The sequence below is a fragment of the Pithys albifrons genome, chromosome 3 (genome assembly GCF_047495875.1).
Source record: "Pithys albifrons albifrons isolate INPA30051 chromosome 3, PitAlb_v1, whole genome shotgun sequence".
In the NCBI taxonomy this organism is placed as follows: Eukaryota; Metazoa; Chordata; class Aves; order Passeriformes; family Thamnophilidae; genus Pithys; species Pithys albifrons.
In genome coordinates, this window is record NC_092460.1 from 3,697,974 (window position 1) to 3,711,793 (window position 13,820).

The following is a 13,820-nucleotide window of genomic DNA, read 5'->3' on the forward strand; positions in this document are numbered from 1 at the left end:
GTGACCTGCATCTCTCCTTTTGGAGGCAAAGAACATTTTACTTCCATATAGTGTTTGGTCTGATATCTGTGAGAACTGAGTGATGCTCCCTCAACCTTGGACCCAGAGAGCTGCCTGGGGGGGTGGCATTTCTCCCTCCCCTTTCCAGGTGCTTAGGGATTGCTGTGCCCCTCAGTAAAGCTTCCCTCTGTGCCAGCTTGGCTGGGTCATCCATACCTGTTACTCCATAAAGATGGGAGGGCTTGGTTTTGGTTGTCTTCTGGTTTAGAGGCACATGAAAAAATGAGAAAGTCAGAGATTTACCAGTGCAGTGGAGAAGATGCCACTGTCAGCACTGTGTGCCTTGCTGAGGGAGGGGAATGTATCCTGAGGGAGCCCCAGGGATCAGAGGATGAGGAGAAGAACTGCTGTTCTTGTAGCCAAAGGCTGTGTGATATGTTTTGGGGGACCTTCAAGTCTCCCAGGAAATCCCAGATTGGGGATGTATCAGCAGACCCTCTGTATGAACTCTCCTTCTGGGCTGCTTGGCTTGAAATTCAAACACTTCATTTACAGCAATATTGAAAACTTAAGTCTAATGTAAGATACGATTCACATGAAAACATCAAGTTCAGACATCTGAGACTTGGTTGTTCAAAGTTAATAGTTGTTCTGTTGACCTCAGTATTTCTGTGCACTGTTGTGTAGACTAATTCCAGAAGGAATCATTTGGTCTGCTCTATGTACTCCCCATCTCACCTTCCTCTGGAGGGAGAGGGTGCTGGGGAAGTGACATGCAAAGAATATAAAGGCCACAGTTGGCATTACAACTAAAGAAGAATGACTTTAAAGCTGTTTTAGGCAAAAAAACCCCAACAAGTAAAATAACAATGTCATAGCCAGGCACAGGGTTAGTCATCTGCCCAGTGACAAAGGTAGAAGTGGCAGCAGATGAGTTCATTGCCTGGCATTGGACTCGATCTTAAAGGTTGAAAAGGAATTAAAAAAACCCATCAGTGAGCACATCACACCCAAGTGCATCAGAAAAAAAGGATTGGTTAGATGTGGATTTAATTAAATCAGATCCTGCACACGTCCTATTGTTGCCAGCACAGTGTGTACAAGGCAAGTGCAGCACAAGCTGCTCCTGTAACCATGTGTTAAGCTGCTGAACTGTGGCTCTGATTGCACCTCGTGTACTCTCTGTGCTTTAAACCCACTGTATCTTCCAAATAAATGAGTGCTGGAGCTTGGTGGGAAGCAGGAACTGCAAAATGAACTTCCCTGTCAGCTCTGCTCCTGCTGGACTGTGTAATTCTAACACCTTGTAGACCTACCTGGATGTGATGTATCTGTGCACCCTTCTGCTGGGGATTAAGCCATAGGACCAAAAAGAGGAACATTAAAGGATCTGTCAACTTTGTTGTGTGTATTTAAAAGTATTAACAAGGCAGCCAGTTCTTGAAGATCATCCAGGGATTCAGTTCTGTGTTTGTTCTTTTAACAGGTTAAACCTTGCCCACCTGAAGACTAAATGTTCAGTTCCCCTGAGAGAACCAGAGTGACTGAATTGAGGAGGCTGAAGATGCTGCTGCTGTGGAAACAGCTGCTCCTGGTATCATTTGTTGGCTGCCTTGGAGGTAACAACGATCTTTAACTTCTGTTGTAGAACTGGGAATAAGTTTCCAGATCCCAGATTTGAGCTGCACTCGAGGAGTAGAACCACAGAGGCTTTGAAATGCAAATGTTATGTAGAGTTTAGAAACCAAGCATGCAATAGATATCTTAAATAATACAAAATATTAAAAGTAAGTGAACTAAAGTAACCTTTTTGCTCTGAAGTTACTGCATAGGGATGTGCTTTCAAAGCAAGCAGAAGATACTCAGATGCATTAAGGATGTTGTTGGTAGTGCTGATTTAAGAGCTGCAGTATGTGTTAGTCTTTAACTGGAAACTTCAGATCCTTGCTGTAGCTGGGATGATTCCTGCAGCTTTTGTCAAAACTTTCTTTGCTTTAGGATGGGGTTTCTTCCTGAGGAGCAGCACTGTGTGACTGCTGCACCAATTCAGCAATTCAGGGCTTTGCTTTTCTTACTGTGCCAGGCAGTTCTCAGTGTTTGGGACTTGTGCTGCTGTTCAGGTCTCCTTTCTCATGCCACATGAGCTCTCCAGAGGCATTTTTTTATGCTCCTCAAGGTCAAAGGAGCAGAAGTCTCAGGCTGTTCCTGATGATCTCTTTGCTCAGTGTGTTCTGCATCAGCATCCCCAGTAATGCCAAGGTGTGTGTGAGGGAGGGAGAGGCCCCTATTCTGTCCTCAGGGCTTGAGTCTTGGTGATCTGTGTGCCTGTTGGCACTGCCAGCCCTGCCAAAGGACAGGACAGTGCCCAAATCCCCTCCTTTCATCCATCCCTTCAGGATGGCCAGCACTGCTTTGGGCAGGAGGGCTGCATATATTTTATTGAAGTATATCAATCAGGTGATTTATTCCCACAGTCTCCTGTGAATTGCTGTGTTTTCTTTGCAAGAGCTCCTCAGGCAGGGCTGGCCAGGCAGGAATTCAGTGGCTGGGCTGGGAGTCTCTGCTGGGATGGCCAGGCAGGAATTCAGTGGCTGGGCTGGGAGTCTCTGCTGGGATGGCCAGGCAGGAATTCAGTGGCTGGGCTGGGAGTCTCTGCTGGGATGGCCAGGCAGGAATTCAGTGGCTGGGCTGGGAGTCTCTGCTGGGATGACCAGGCAGGAATTCAGTGGCTGGGCTGGGAGTCTCTGCTGGGATGGCCAGGCAGGAATTCAGTGGCTGGGCTGGGAGTCTCTGCTGGGACCTGCTGTGTGTCCTGTGCCAGCCCCATCCTTCACCCCTTCTGCTCCTGTACCCCCTCCTGGATGCCCTCAGGAGGTGGCATTCCTGCCTGAGGAGCACAGAGACAGAGTTGGGAGCAAGGAATATGGATTTAGCTTCCCATGGAGACCCAGAAACTGGGATTTGCTTTTGGCTTAGCCAAGGGAATCATAGAATCAGTTGGGTTGGAAGAGACCTCCAAGATCATCAAGTCCAACCCTTAATCCAACCCCACTTTGATCACCAGATTGTGGCACTGAGTGCCACATCCAACCTCCAGGGTTGGAAATGACATTTTTAAACCAATCTGTAAAGTGAAAGGTGCTAATGTCTGTATCAAATCAAACCTTTCTCTGCAGGAAAGGGAAAAATCCCAAGTCCAAAGTTTTTTTTCTCCTTCAGGACTAGTTTATGGATTGCTTTCTGAATGAATTCATGGGCATTTCTGCCACTGAAATGATCATGCAAGATTTGCACAGAAGGAATTGGGGAATTGCTTACAAGCCCAGCCAACCTCTGCCATGTCTGAACTGGCAGAATTTGGTGTTATAAAACAATTTATTGTTGCTGAATGTGTGTCTGCACTTGTGAATCTCATCTATAAAACTTTAGATAAAATCCAAACATAAAAAATAATTGTGTACTTAATTTTTTTTTAAAGTCTTGGTTTGGTTTGCTGAGTATTTTTGTTATATGTACATTGCAGTGCTTAACTGGGAGATATGAATAGTTTTAATGCAATAAATCACTTCTATTGGTGACTGGCATTCTGCACATTATTTGCAGGAGAAGGAATGGTTTCATTATATCCATGGTCATGTGAGTGTTAGATGAGTATTGATGCTGAAAAAGGCTTGGGTTTTAATCTGTTAAAAGTAATGCCTTTCTGTGGGTTTTTCAGTTGCTACAAGGTAAGGAAGATAAAAACTGATAATTTTATCTTGCTGTGAGTTTTACTTCGATTTGTACAATTTGTTACCCTTTGAATCACAACAAAAATCTAAACTACAGGTAGTAGAGAGGGGAAGGCTAAAACTCCAGTATTTCATTCATAGGGAACATACACTCAAATGTTACTTTCTTTACCCTTATTCAAGTTGTGTCTTTTTAAACTGCAAAGCATGGAAATTGTCTGGCTGGATGAATTGAATTTAAATCTGCTCTTCATTTAAATGGAATATTTTTTGAAGTAGTACATGAGGTAACATCCAGACCAGGGAGTTCTCCTTGTCTCCCAGGCACTGTTGATGTGCTGTGAGCAGAAATGGGGACAAACCTGTGAACATCACCCTTTGGAGAGTTGCAAACCAGCATTTGGAGTGAGAGCAGCAACATCTGCAGAACTGTTGGGGTGACACCCACAAAGTTTTGCTCCCATCACTGAGACCTTGGCAGTGGTTCGTGGGGACATCAACTCCTTCTTCAAGGAGGAAATATTTTTTGCTCATCTCTTGATGGACTTCTTTTTTTTTTAATCCTTTCATCTTGCCTATATTTTTATTTCCTGTCATCTGAGTTCTTGTGGGTTATATTTAAAAGCAGCTTAGATGAAAGCAAGTTTTGTTTTTGCTGCCTGTAAAGAAGCCTTAAGGATCCAGGATGATGGGAAGTTTTCTTATGTTAAACTGCATGAACTCCAAGTGTACCAAATGTTTTCCTGAAAAAACACCCAGTCAGAAATGTGCAGTTCCATGCAAATATAACTGTAAAAAAAAGAGGCAGCATGAAAGGGATGATTTAGCTGCAAGTTGACCAGCTCACATGTCTGAGCTCAGTATTTTCAGGAGCAAAGCTGGCATTGACTGTCACTGAGTTTGCTAATAGAGAAATGCTTGTTATTCAGCTAATTACTAGTAGAATACTTCATTTCCAATGAAGTAACAAGGAAAACATTGCTAATATTACGAAGTGGAAATGATTCTGGTCTTCTGTAAGACTCCTCTCCCTGTGTTCATCCTCCCAGCCCTTCTTTGCATCTATTTCAGGTCATCTCTCTGCAGTTGGGTACCTGCCAAGTGTCACTTTAGTAGCCATGGGGAGTTGATAGATTGGTGGGACCAGCAAGAAGTCAAGGAAAAAGCTATTTTTCCTATTTCCAAAAGCCAGATGGCTTGTTGGAGCAGGACTGTTTGGAGGCCCTGAGCACCCACAGTGGTTTGGGAGCCCTGATAGAACATTGTTGAATGGAGAATGTTGCTTGGAGTTGCAGTCAGCACTTGCAGAGATGAGCTGGAGCCAGAGGCAGTTTGGGGACTGAGCATTTCCAGCTGCCTCTCCCATCTCACTCCAAGCTCTGTGGAAGGTCTCAGTCCTGACAGAGAAATCTCCTGATATTCTGGGACTGGGCACATGTTCAGTGTTGACATTACCTGTTTGTTTCTTGCACATGAATATTTCTGGTGCACCTTTGGAACAGCAGGTTTCCGAAATCCACTTGGGAATCCTGTGCTTGAATTGATTGCAAGGCAGATTTTTAGTTAAGAGCAGCCTGTAGATGTAAAATCAAGTTGTTAAACAGTTTGGAGAATATTATTTTAACCTGTTATTAAGATAGATCAGCAGGTATTGTGATTCCCTATAGAAAACAATTTCTCTTACTCTCTGCTTATAAGCAAAGAGACAGTTCTTTTAAGACCTGTCTGCAGTTCAGTGTTATAAAATAACATCATAGCTGCAGAAATGAAGATGATGCTGATCTTGCCTTATAAACCTTGACACTCTCTGTCTCTGCAGATAATGTATTTCAAACCAGTTCCCTTATTGCAGTGTCCTCTATTGAATTGCTTTTCGTTTATCTGATGTGCATCTTCATAGCTCATCAAAGGAGGGGGGGGATGTGAGAGCACCTGATGAAGAAAAACAATGGCCCTGGGGCTTTTGTTTATTGATGTGTGATTATATCTGTAGGACTAATGATCCTGTGGTCTTCCTGGCCATTTACCTTGGGGAGCAAAAAGGTGATTGCTTAGCATTAAATATAAATATATATGTGGAGTTTGAAAATGTCTGCCCTGTTAGGAAAAGAATTTAAAAACACTTCCTTTAGCAGAATTGTGTTTAAATTACTCTGAAGAGCAACTTCAAAGATAAAAACAAATAAAACATGCAAAACAACATGGGCAGTTAAAAGTGCAAAATTAAGCTGTGAGCTGGGGTGAAGTAATGAATTAATTCCAGGTGTGACTTCTTGCAACTTCTTCTGATTCCTTTTGTTGCTATTGCTAATTTTGGCTTTACTTTCCTGCTCAACTGGAGACAAGGAGAAAATTCTTGGGGAATTGCCTCCACCCAGCCTTGCCCACTGGTGGGCCACAGGCAGAGCTTTATTCTGCTTTCTCATAATTTCCTAGTCCTAAAAGTGACTGCTCTGTTCTCCCTGGAAAAATATGTTTTTAAAGTTTCTCCTGAGAATTTAGAGGAAAAAAAAACAACTTTTGAAGGATGGTTGAAGGGGAAAGAAAACTGTGAAGAAAGAGAAAGTTCAAAGAAATGAAACAAGGAGAGCTGTGTGTGTAAATGCATAAAATTCTTCTCCTTCAGGAGATGAAAGGGCACATTTCAAACAGGGTGTCCAGGGCGAGACCTGTCGACGCCACTTGGATTAACTTTCCTCTTCTAAGCTTCTAATTCAGTGTCACCACAAAGGGAGCATCTTTACTGCACTTATTTAAATAGAGGAAACCAAACCCAATTATCATTAAACTTTTTCCTCCAGACATTGCAAGCCTTGGCAAAAAAAACCTCAAAACAACAAACCACAAATAAACAAAAAAAAAAAAAACCTAAACAAAAACCCAGCCAAAACATTTTATAACACGTAGAAACTATTTGGACATTGAAGTCTGGTTCTTAGTCTGTCACTTTACCCTAAAATTTGTAAACAAGGAGTTTTTCTTGTTAATTCCTTATTCAGCAGTCCATTTGAGTTTAAAATTGGATTGTATTAAATGTATTTCTTTATGTCATTTCAGGTGTTTTTATTGTTTTCATTTTCATTTTGTTTCCTCACTCTGATACAGAAATAAACTGTTAAACCCTCAGGCTCAGCAATGTCATGTGTAAGATTCACACTTCTCCTCTTTATTTGTATTAAGTTTAGGAGACTTATGAAATTGGAAAGCATGATTCTTTCTTTATTTTCCAAAAGAGCATGAAAACAAACCTCCTGTGTTCCTACTGATCTGCTGTTGTGATTAAATCATGCCACAAGGAAAGCAGAAATACTCTCTCCAGGGGGAAGTCTTGGATCTCTGGTCTTGCAGTACCACTTTGGGAGGGATGAAGGGACCATGCAAAGGGTCATGGTCAGGTCCTTGCTTTGGCCTTTTGTCTTGTGTACCATGTGGATTTGGAGTAAAAAGGAAATCACAGTGTGATCTGGATCTGCTTTTTACTCTCATTGCACTTTCCCTGCATCTCAGATACCAGGGGCTGGTAAGAACCATATTCCTGTTCATTCTGGTGTCCAGTGAAACTGGAGGTGGGCTTGGCTCTGTCACAGACTCACAGGATGGTTTGGGTTGGAAAGGACATTAAAGATTATCCCGTTCCACCCCTTGCCAAGGGCAGGGACACCTCCCACCAGCCCAGGGTGCTCCAAGCCCTGTCCAGCCTGGCCTTGGACACTTCCAGGGCTGGGGCAGCCACAGCTTCTCTGGGCACCTGTGCCAGGGTCTGCCCACCCTCACAGGGAAGGATTCCTTTCTAATATCCCATTTAAACCTCCCCTCTGTCCATGTGAAGCCGTTTCCCCTTGTCCTGTCACTGCAATTCTTAATGAATTGTAGGAGTGTATTTGCTGCCATCAGTGTGTAATTCCCAGTGGAGATTCTTGGGCATTGACAGAATGCCAACAATACCTTCCTGTGTGTAAAACAGATAAAGCTCTTGCAAACCTGCAATAATTTTCATTAAGTCTTTGGTGAGGAGTTTTTTTTGTGGATGAGAATCCATTTGTAGAAGGAAAAAAACCCAGGAACTATCATCCCTTGCTACTCTTGTTAGAATTCAGTTTTCATTAAGAGTTACAGGCTTCAGACAGAGCCAGTCTGTATCTTAATGCATAATGGTTTTGCATTTTAATAATATCCTTTTTGTGCATTAGACATGTACAGTCATAATGTTCCAATGCATCTTTGCCAATAGTGACTGTCAGAATTGTTTAGCTGAGATTGCTTGTGTGTTGCTACCAAGACCCGTTACAGTGATAGAAAATCTGGTTTGCTTCTGGAGCGAGTTCCTAAATGAGGAACCAATATCAGAGTTCTGCTTTTTTGTGGGTTGTTTGGTGCTTCAAGATCTGTAGAAAAGAAAATCGGTGCAGTAAATCTGAAAAGGCACCTGTTGTAGAATTCTGTTTGCACTTAAGCCTGACATACTGTCAAGCCTGACTGCTCTGTGGGGAGCACAGGACACACAGGGTGGGCTCCAAGCCCTGGGAGCAGGGACTTTGTGCTGCAGCAGGTCCCTCTGGGTTGTGAGTGAGTGTCCCCTCTTGTCCCACACCACTGTCAGTCTGTGCTCTGCCTTCCTCTGCAGTTTTTAGCACTCCTGGTGTTGTCTTGTTCACTTGTGCCTTAGCCCTGGCAGCTGTTCTGGGTTCAACCTGTCGGGGGGCACACCAGTTAGAGAAAGGCTTTTGGGGACTTGTTCTCTTTGCTTGGCAATCACAGACTATTCTGAGTTGGAAGGGGGGACCCCCAAGGATCAACGAGTCCAACTCTTAAGTCAATGGCCTGCACAGGGGATTGAAGACATGACCTTGGCATCATTACAACCAAGTTTTAACCAACTGAGCTGATCTCAGGTGCAATCAGGTGGGGATTTGTCTCTTCTCCCAGGCAATCAGTAGGACAAGAGGGCACAGCCTCAAGCTCTGCCAGGGGAGATTTAGTTTGGATATCAGAAAGAACTTCTTTGCAGAGAGAGTAATCTGGCATTGGAATGGGCTGCCCAGAGGGGTGGTGGATTCTCCATCCCTGGAGGTTTTTAAGGTGAGACTGGACACTCAGTGCCACGATCTGGTGATCACAGTGGGGTTGGACCAAGGGTTGGGCTTGATGATCTCAGAGGTCTCTTCCAACCCAGCTGATTCTGTGATTCTTTGAGCAGCAGTGGAGAGCAGTGTTAATCTGTGCACTTGGAATTGGGTGAAGGGGAAAACAGTTTCCTTCAGGAGACTTTCTGTGTTTTCTTTTGAGCTGTGTGTAAACCTGGGCCTGTCCAAAGCCAGGAGAAAGCTTCTCATTGATGTCATGGCCTTTCCTCAGTGGCTTTCCAGTCTGTATTGCCATGGTGGATGTGCTTTTATCAGCTACAATAATGAACTCCACAAGTACTGGAAATGCTGTGATATTAAAATTGTTTTTCAAGAGAGACCTTAAATACCTGTGAAGAGTCTCCTCAGTTTCTGCTTTATCTACCAAGCTGAAGAAAGCCTTTTTTTGGAAAGCAGCTACTTCTTGCTGCAGATACTGTCTAACCTTAAAGCTGAATCCTCACCTTCAGACAATTAATGCTTCATTTCATCAAGACAAATGCCATCTTTTTCTTCATTAATTAAACTTACTGCAGACTTTATGACATTTGAATGGAGAAATTTTGGCTAGTGGCAATTCTGATTTTTACATAAATTACCAAGAAGGATTTTTCAAGTGCTTTATCCTGCAATAAAATTTTGTTACTGGAAATTTCTCTGAGCATGAAGGCTGTACATTTGTACTCTCATGGTTCTTCTGCCTACTGCAGTTTAAAGTGCAATACAGTGGAGCAAGTAATTCCAGTATATTTCATGTAAAAGGTTATGGAGTTTGGGCACATTGAATAGTAACCTCCACCAGAATATTTGCTCAGATCCACAAGCTGAACATTTATTCAATAATAATTGTGGTAACTCCAGTGCCTTAGAACTTGTGTTTGCTGATTGTCTCAGTAGATGGATCATTGCCTGGTACTTTGTTCATGGCTACTTATTTGCTGTGTGACTTCAGCCTCTTGTCCCAGGCACCTTGGAGGAGGTAACCATTGGAGATTCCCAGCTCTCCCTCATTTCCTTTAGCATGTGGAACATCTTCCTTGTGACAAGAGAGGCTCTGCAGGCTGGGATTCTTTTCTTTCTTTTTTAAAGCACCAGTTTTTCTCTTCTTCCCTGTCCCCCAACAGCAGCTCTCAAAGTTATTCCCTGCACTTCCCAGGCTCTCCCTGCTGGAGAGGTCAGAGCTTGGAGCTGGGCTATTTTCCTGTCCTCTGCTGGTGTGTGTGGTGAAATGAAGATGAATTTTTCATTTACTACCTGAACAGAAATCCCATTGTTTCTTTGCAAACAAAACAGAATTACCCTTTGCTTTGTCCAGCCTCCTTCAGTGATTGAACTGCCTTGGGAAGGCTCTCACTGATGGCCAAGATGGATGAGGAGTCTCACCCAGTGAGACAGTTCCTGGGATTTTGGGTGCTGCCTTTAAATTTCTATTTCTTATCTACAAAAGAGACCCAGAGGCTGTCACTGCTTTGGGCCATCACTGTCTCACACCTGAATCATCCTCCTTATACCAAGGCAGGCAAGAGGGAACCCTCCCCTGTCCAAGGGGGAAGGGAAACCCACTGGGCAGGGGACACAAGAGAAAAGGACCTGGGGAGAAGTTTGCTGTGCAGACCATAGTGTGCATTGGCCCCTTCCTTGTGAAGCTCAGGACACTGCAGAGGGAAGAAAAAATCAGATTAAAGGGTTGTGAATGGCAGTTGAGAATCAGGGATGGTACACTGGGTTGAAATCTAAAGCTGAGTAATTTGGCAGATGTTCAGGAAAACAGCAGAACTGAAAATAAATACTTGTGTTTGTATTTTAAAAAGCTTTTCAGTAGAAACTGTTCTGATTTTTGTTGTTCTTAATGATCATAACTCAAAATGAATGCTTCAGGTTTTTAATTTTCGAGGATTTTCAATATGTGGCTATTGGTCCCTTGGACAAAAGCTTCCTTTGTGCCAGAATTGACCTTTCAGCTTCTAGTGTAATAACAAGTAGGATAATAGCATCTTTTAGCTTTTGCAATACAGGATGTACATATCAGTGAGGAGATTTCAGGGATCAGTATTTCTCAGGGATTAGAACACAGCTTACACACTGTTTTTTCAGTAAAAAATAACACAACATTATAAAGTACAAGCTTAACCTCAACCATATTTACTAAACGTGTTTGAAAACCTAAGTGAATAAAAGCTCATTTATATTCTTGTCTGATTAGCACAATCAGAACTTATTGATGCTAAAACGAACCAGATTTCCATAACTATAAACAGAATATTAAAATAGAGCTGTCTAATGTAGCATGATGTTTTCTTCCTTCTTGGCTGGAACAAGCAGTTACAACTTTCGTGTTGACTTTTTTAGGAGTCTTTCAGCAGAGTCAAAGGCATTTCAAACCTGTGCCTTTGGGCAGGAAAGCAGAGCTTTTTCTAGACAAGTGTTGTTTGCTGTCTTGGAATAGAAAGAAGATGACATGTAGGTAAATGTGTCTGTGCTTGGCTATCCTTTGCTATTCCAGAGTTGGGGGTCAGATGTTCAGGAGCTGAGAACTGAGGGGAGACACATTGGAATGTAGAAACCACTTTATTTGAACCAGACACTACAGGTATTTGTAGCATTTTATTCCAACAGAAGGGAATAAAAAGCTTTAGTGAAGAAGGGGAGGTGTGGAGTGGTTTTATGCATTGGGAATTAAGGAAGAAACCAACTGGATGGTTTCCCTGTGGTCTAAAAGGAGAATCACACAATGGTTGGGGTTGGAAGAGACCTTGAAGATCATCTTGTTCCACCCCCTGCCATGGGCAGGGACATGAAATGTGGAATATCCTGGTGCAAAGGGCACAGGGGGTTGAGGAGACCTGAGTTCAAATAGTGATGGCTGAGACCTTGTGCAGGTGAGGAACTTTCCATCCAAATTGCCAGGAAAAGGTGTAATGACAATTGCAGGGGTTTGTGGGGTCCCAGGGATCTGTATGAAAAGAGTCATAAAAATGAGACCTACCACATTGTCCCAGACACACTGTGGGGTTCCATAGAATCACAGAATTGATTGGGTTGGGAAAGACCTCTGAGATCATCAAGTCCAACCCTTGGGCCAACTCCAGTCCCTTTACCAGATCATGGCACTCAGTGCCACGGCCAATCTCATTTTAAAACCTCCAGGGATGGGGAATCCACCACCTCCCATCTCCAAAGTGTCATTTTGTTAAGAAGTACCACCTGTGAGGAATTGATGGATTAGCATCATTTTTATTTAGGAATCCTAGTTTAAATAGGCAGAAAATTTTGCTCCTGTGCTTCCACCCCACCTTTATGGATTGGAGAGGCTTGAAATGCCACCTTGTCCCCAGGGAGCTGAGTCACACCTTGCTCACCAGGCATCTACTCTGCAAAATAGTTTGGTGCAACTTGGGGTGCTGTTTGTGCAGCAAGAAGCAAAGGATTGCAAAGGAAAACGTAGCAATCATTTGCCTTTGGTGGTTGTTGTGCAATGAGAACTTCAAAATGGTTTAAACCTGAATTAAAAATAGCTTAATTTGCATAGTCAAGGGTAATTAGTGTATATTTTATCCTGATTCCTCATATAGCTATTTATAGCTCTGAAAGCAATATGGAAAATCCCCAAATAGTTCAATGTTAGATTCAGTTGAGGATTTTCCTGTACATGAGAGGTAGGAGATAAAAGTATTGCTGTCAGTAAACACCTGAATGGGAAATTTTGCTGTTGAAGATAACAGGCAAATTGTGACATGAACAGCCCAAGTACAGGCACAGGACTTGATTCACACTGATGTGAATATACCTCGATGTAAATCTTGCCAGTGGCATCTTCATTGAGCTTTAAATCTGCTCCTGGGTCATTTTTAGGAGGTCTTCGTGTAGTTTGGAAGAGCTCAGGTACAAATAAGAGCTGGTCTTCTAAAGCTGTGCTGTTCAAGAAATGTTTTTAGTCCCTTCATTCCAGATTCCTTTCTGGTCTTTGTGTTGCCAGAACTCATCCATGGGCAGAGAGTTGATGAGTTGGGTGTTTGAAGGTTTCATCACATCTCTCATTTTAAGGCTGCCTGTGTAGGGAGGTGGTATGGGCTGTTATTTAATGAGTCAGGGCAGCTCTGGGGGTGTGTAATGGAAGGAAAGACATTCTCCCTACACTTCTCAAACTGAGAAGAAACATTTATCCTGTAGCAACAGCTTTCAAAGGGGACAGAGTCATTCCTCTGTGTGATGTTTTGTGCTGGCTGGGAAGTGATTCCAGCAAGCACTGATAAGAGACAATGTTTTTGGAGATAAACTACTGCCATTAATGGGGCCTTGACTTTTTGGGGAGAGGGGGTGTGTGACAGCTCTTTCTGCCTTCAGAATTTATAAGAATTACCTTTGATTGCAGCTGTAGAAAACACCTACACCTGAATTTGCTTACTGGCCTATGTAAAACTTTATTGTAGGCCGTAGACTGCAGTTTAAAGAAAGGAAATTACATGGTTGAATCTATTTTTATGTATATGTTCTATATAAAATCTAAAGGTTCCTCTAAAATTTCAGCTCTGCATCCACAGCATTGCTGCAGAGGGGACATATTTCAGCTATTCCAGGAGTTCACAAGTGAGTGACAGCAGAGAGCAACGTATTGGAAAGTATTGCCTCTAATTCATTTTTTAAAGTTTTTTGAATCCTCACATGAAATATTGTATTCTATGAAGAGATTCTGATGAGAAAATGAAATTACATAAAAGCATAGAGGAAATGAGGGAGAAAAAAGCAGTTGTTTCAGATCATAACCCCATCGGTTGGGGTGACAGTTTCAATTCCATTTGAGTTCTCTCCAGTTCTCATCCTTTTTATGTTGGATTAAGTAACAGTTTTTGTCTTCTTATTCCCATAGCAACCTTATCTCTCCTTATTTTTTTTGATGTAAATCTGCTTGTCTCTTACTGTCTTTTCAAAGTTTGTGCATGAATAGCTCATGAAGGAGGGGAGTGTG

At 42.6% G+C, this 13,820-nt stretch overlaps 1 protein-coding gene across 2 annotated transcripts in view; it reads left to right on the forward strand.

Annotated features, from left to right (window-relative positions):
- CNTN3 (contactin 3) overlaps window positions 1–13,820 on the forward strand; it is a 108,151-nt gene that overhangs the window by 26,118 nt on the left and 68,213 nt on the right. For both annotated transcript variants that reach the window (XM_071550218.1, XM_071550219.1), the window contains exon 2: window positions 1,487–1,619. In XM_071550218.1, coding sequence (XP_071406319.1) covers window positions 1,514–1,619 — 106 coding nt within the window. In that variant the 5' untranslated portion in view covers window positions 1,487–1,513. The remainder of the gene's footprint in view (window positions 1–1,486; window positions 1,620–13,820) is intronic.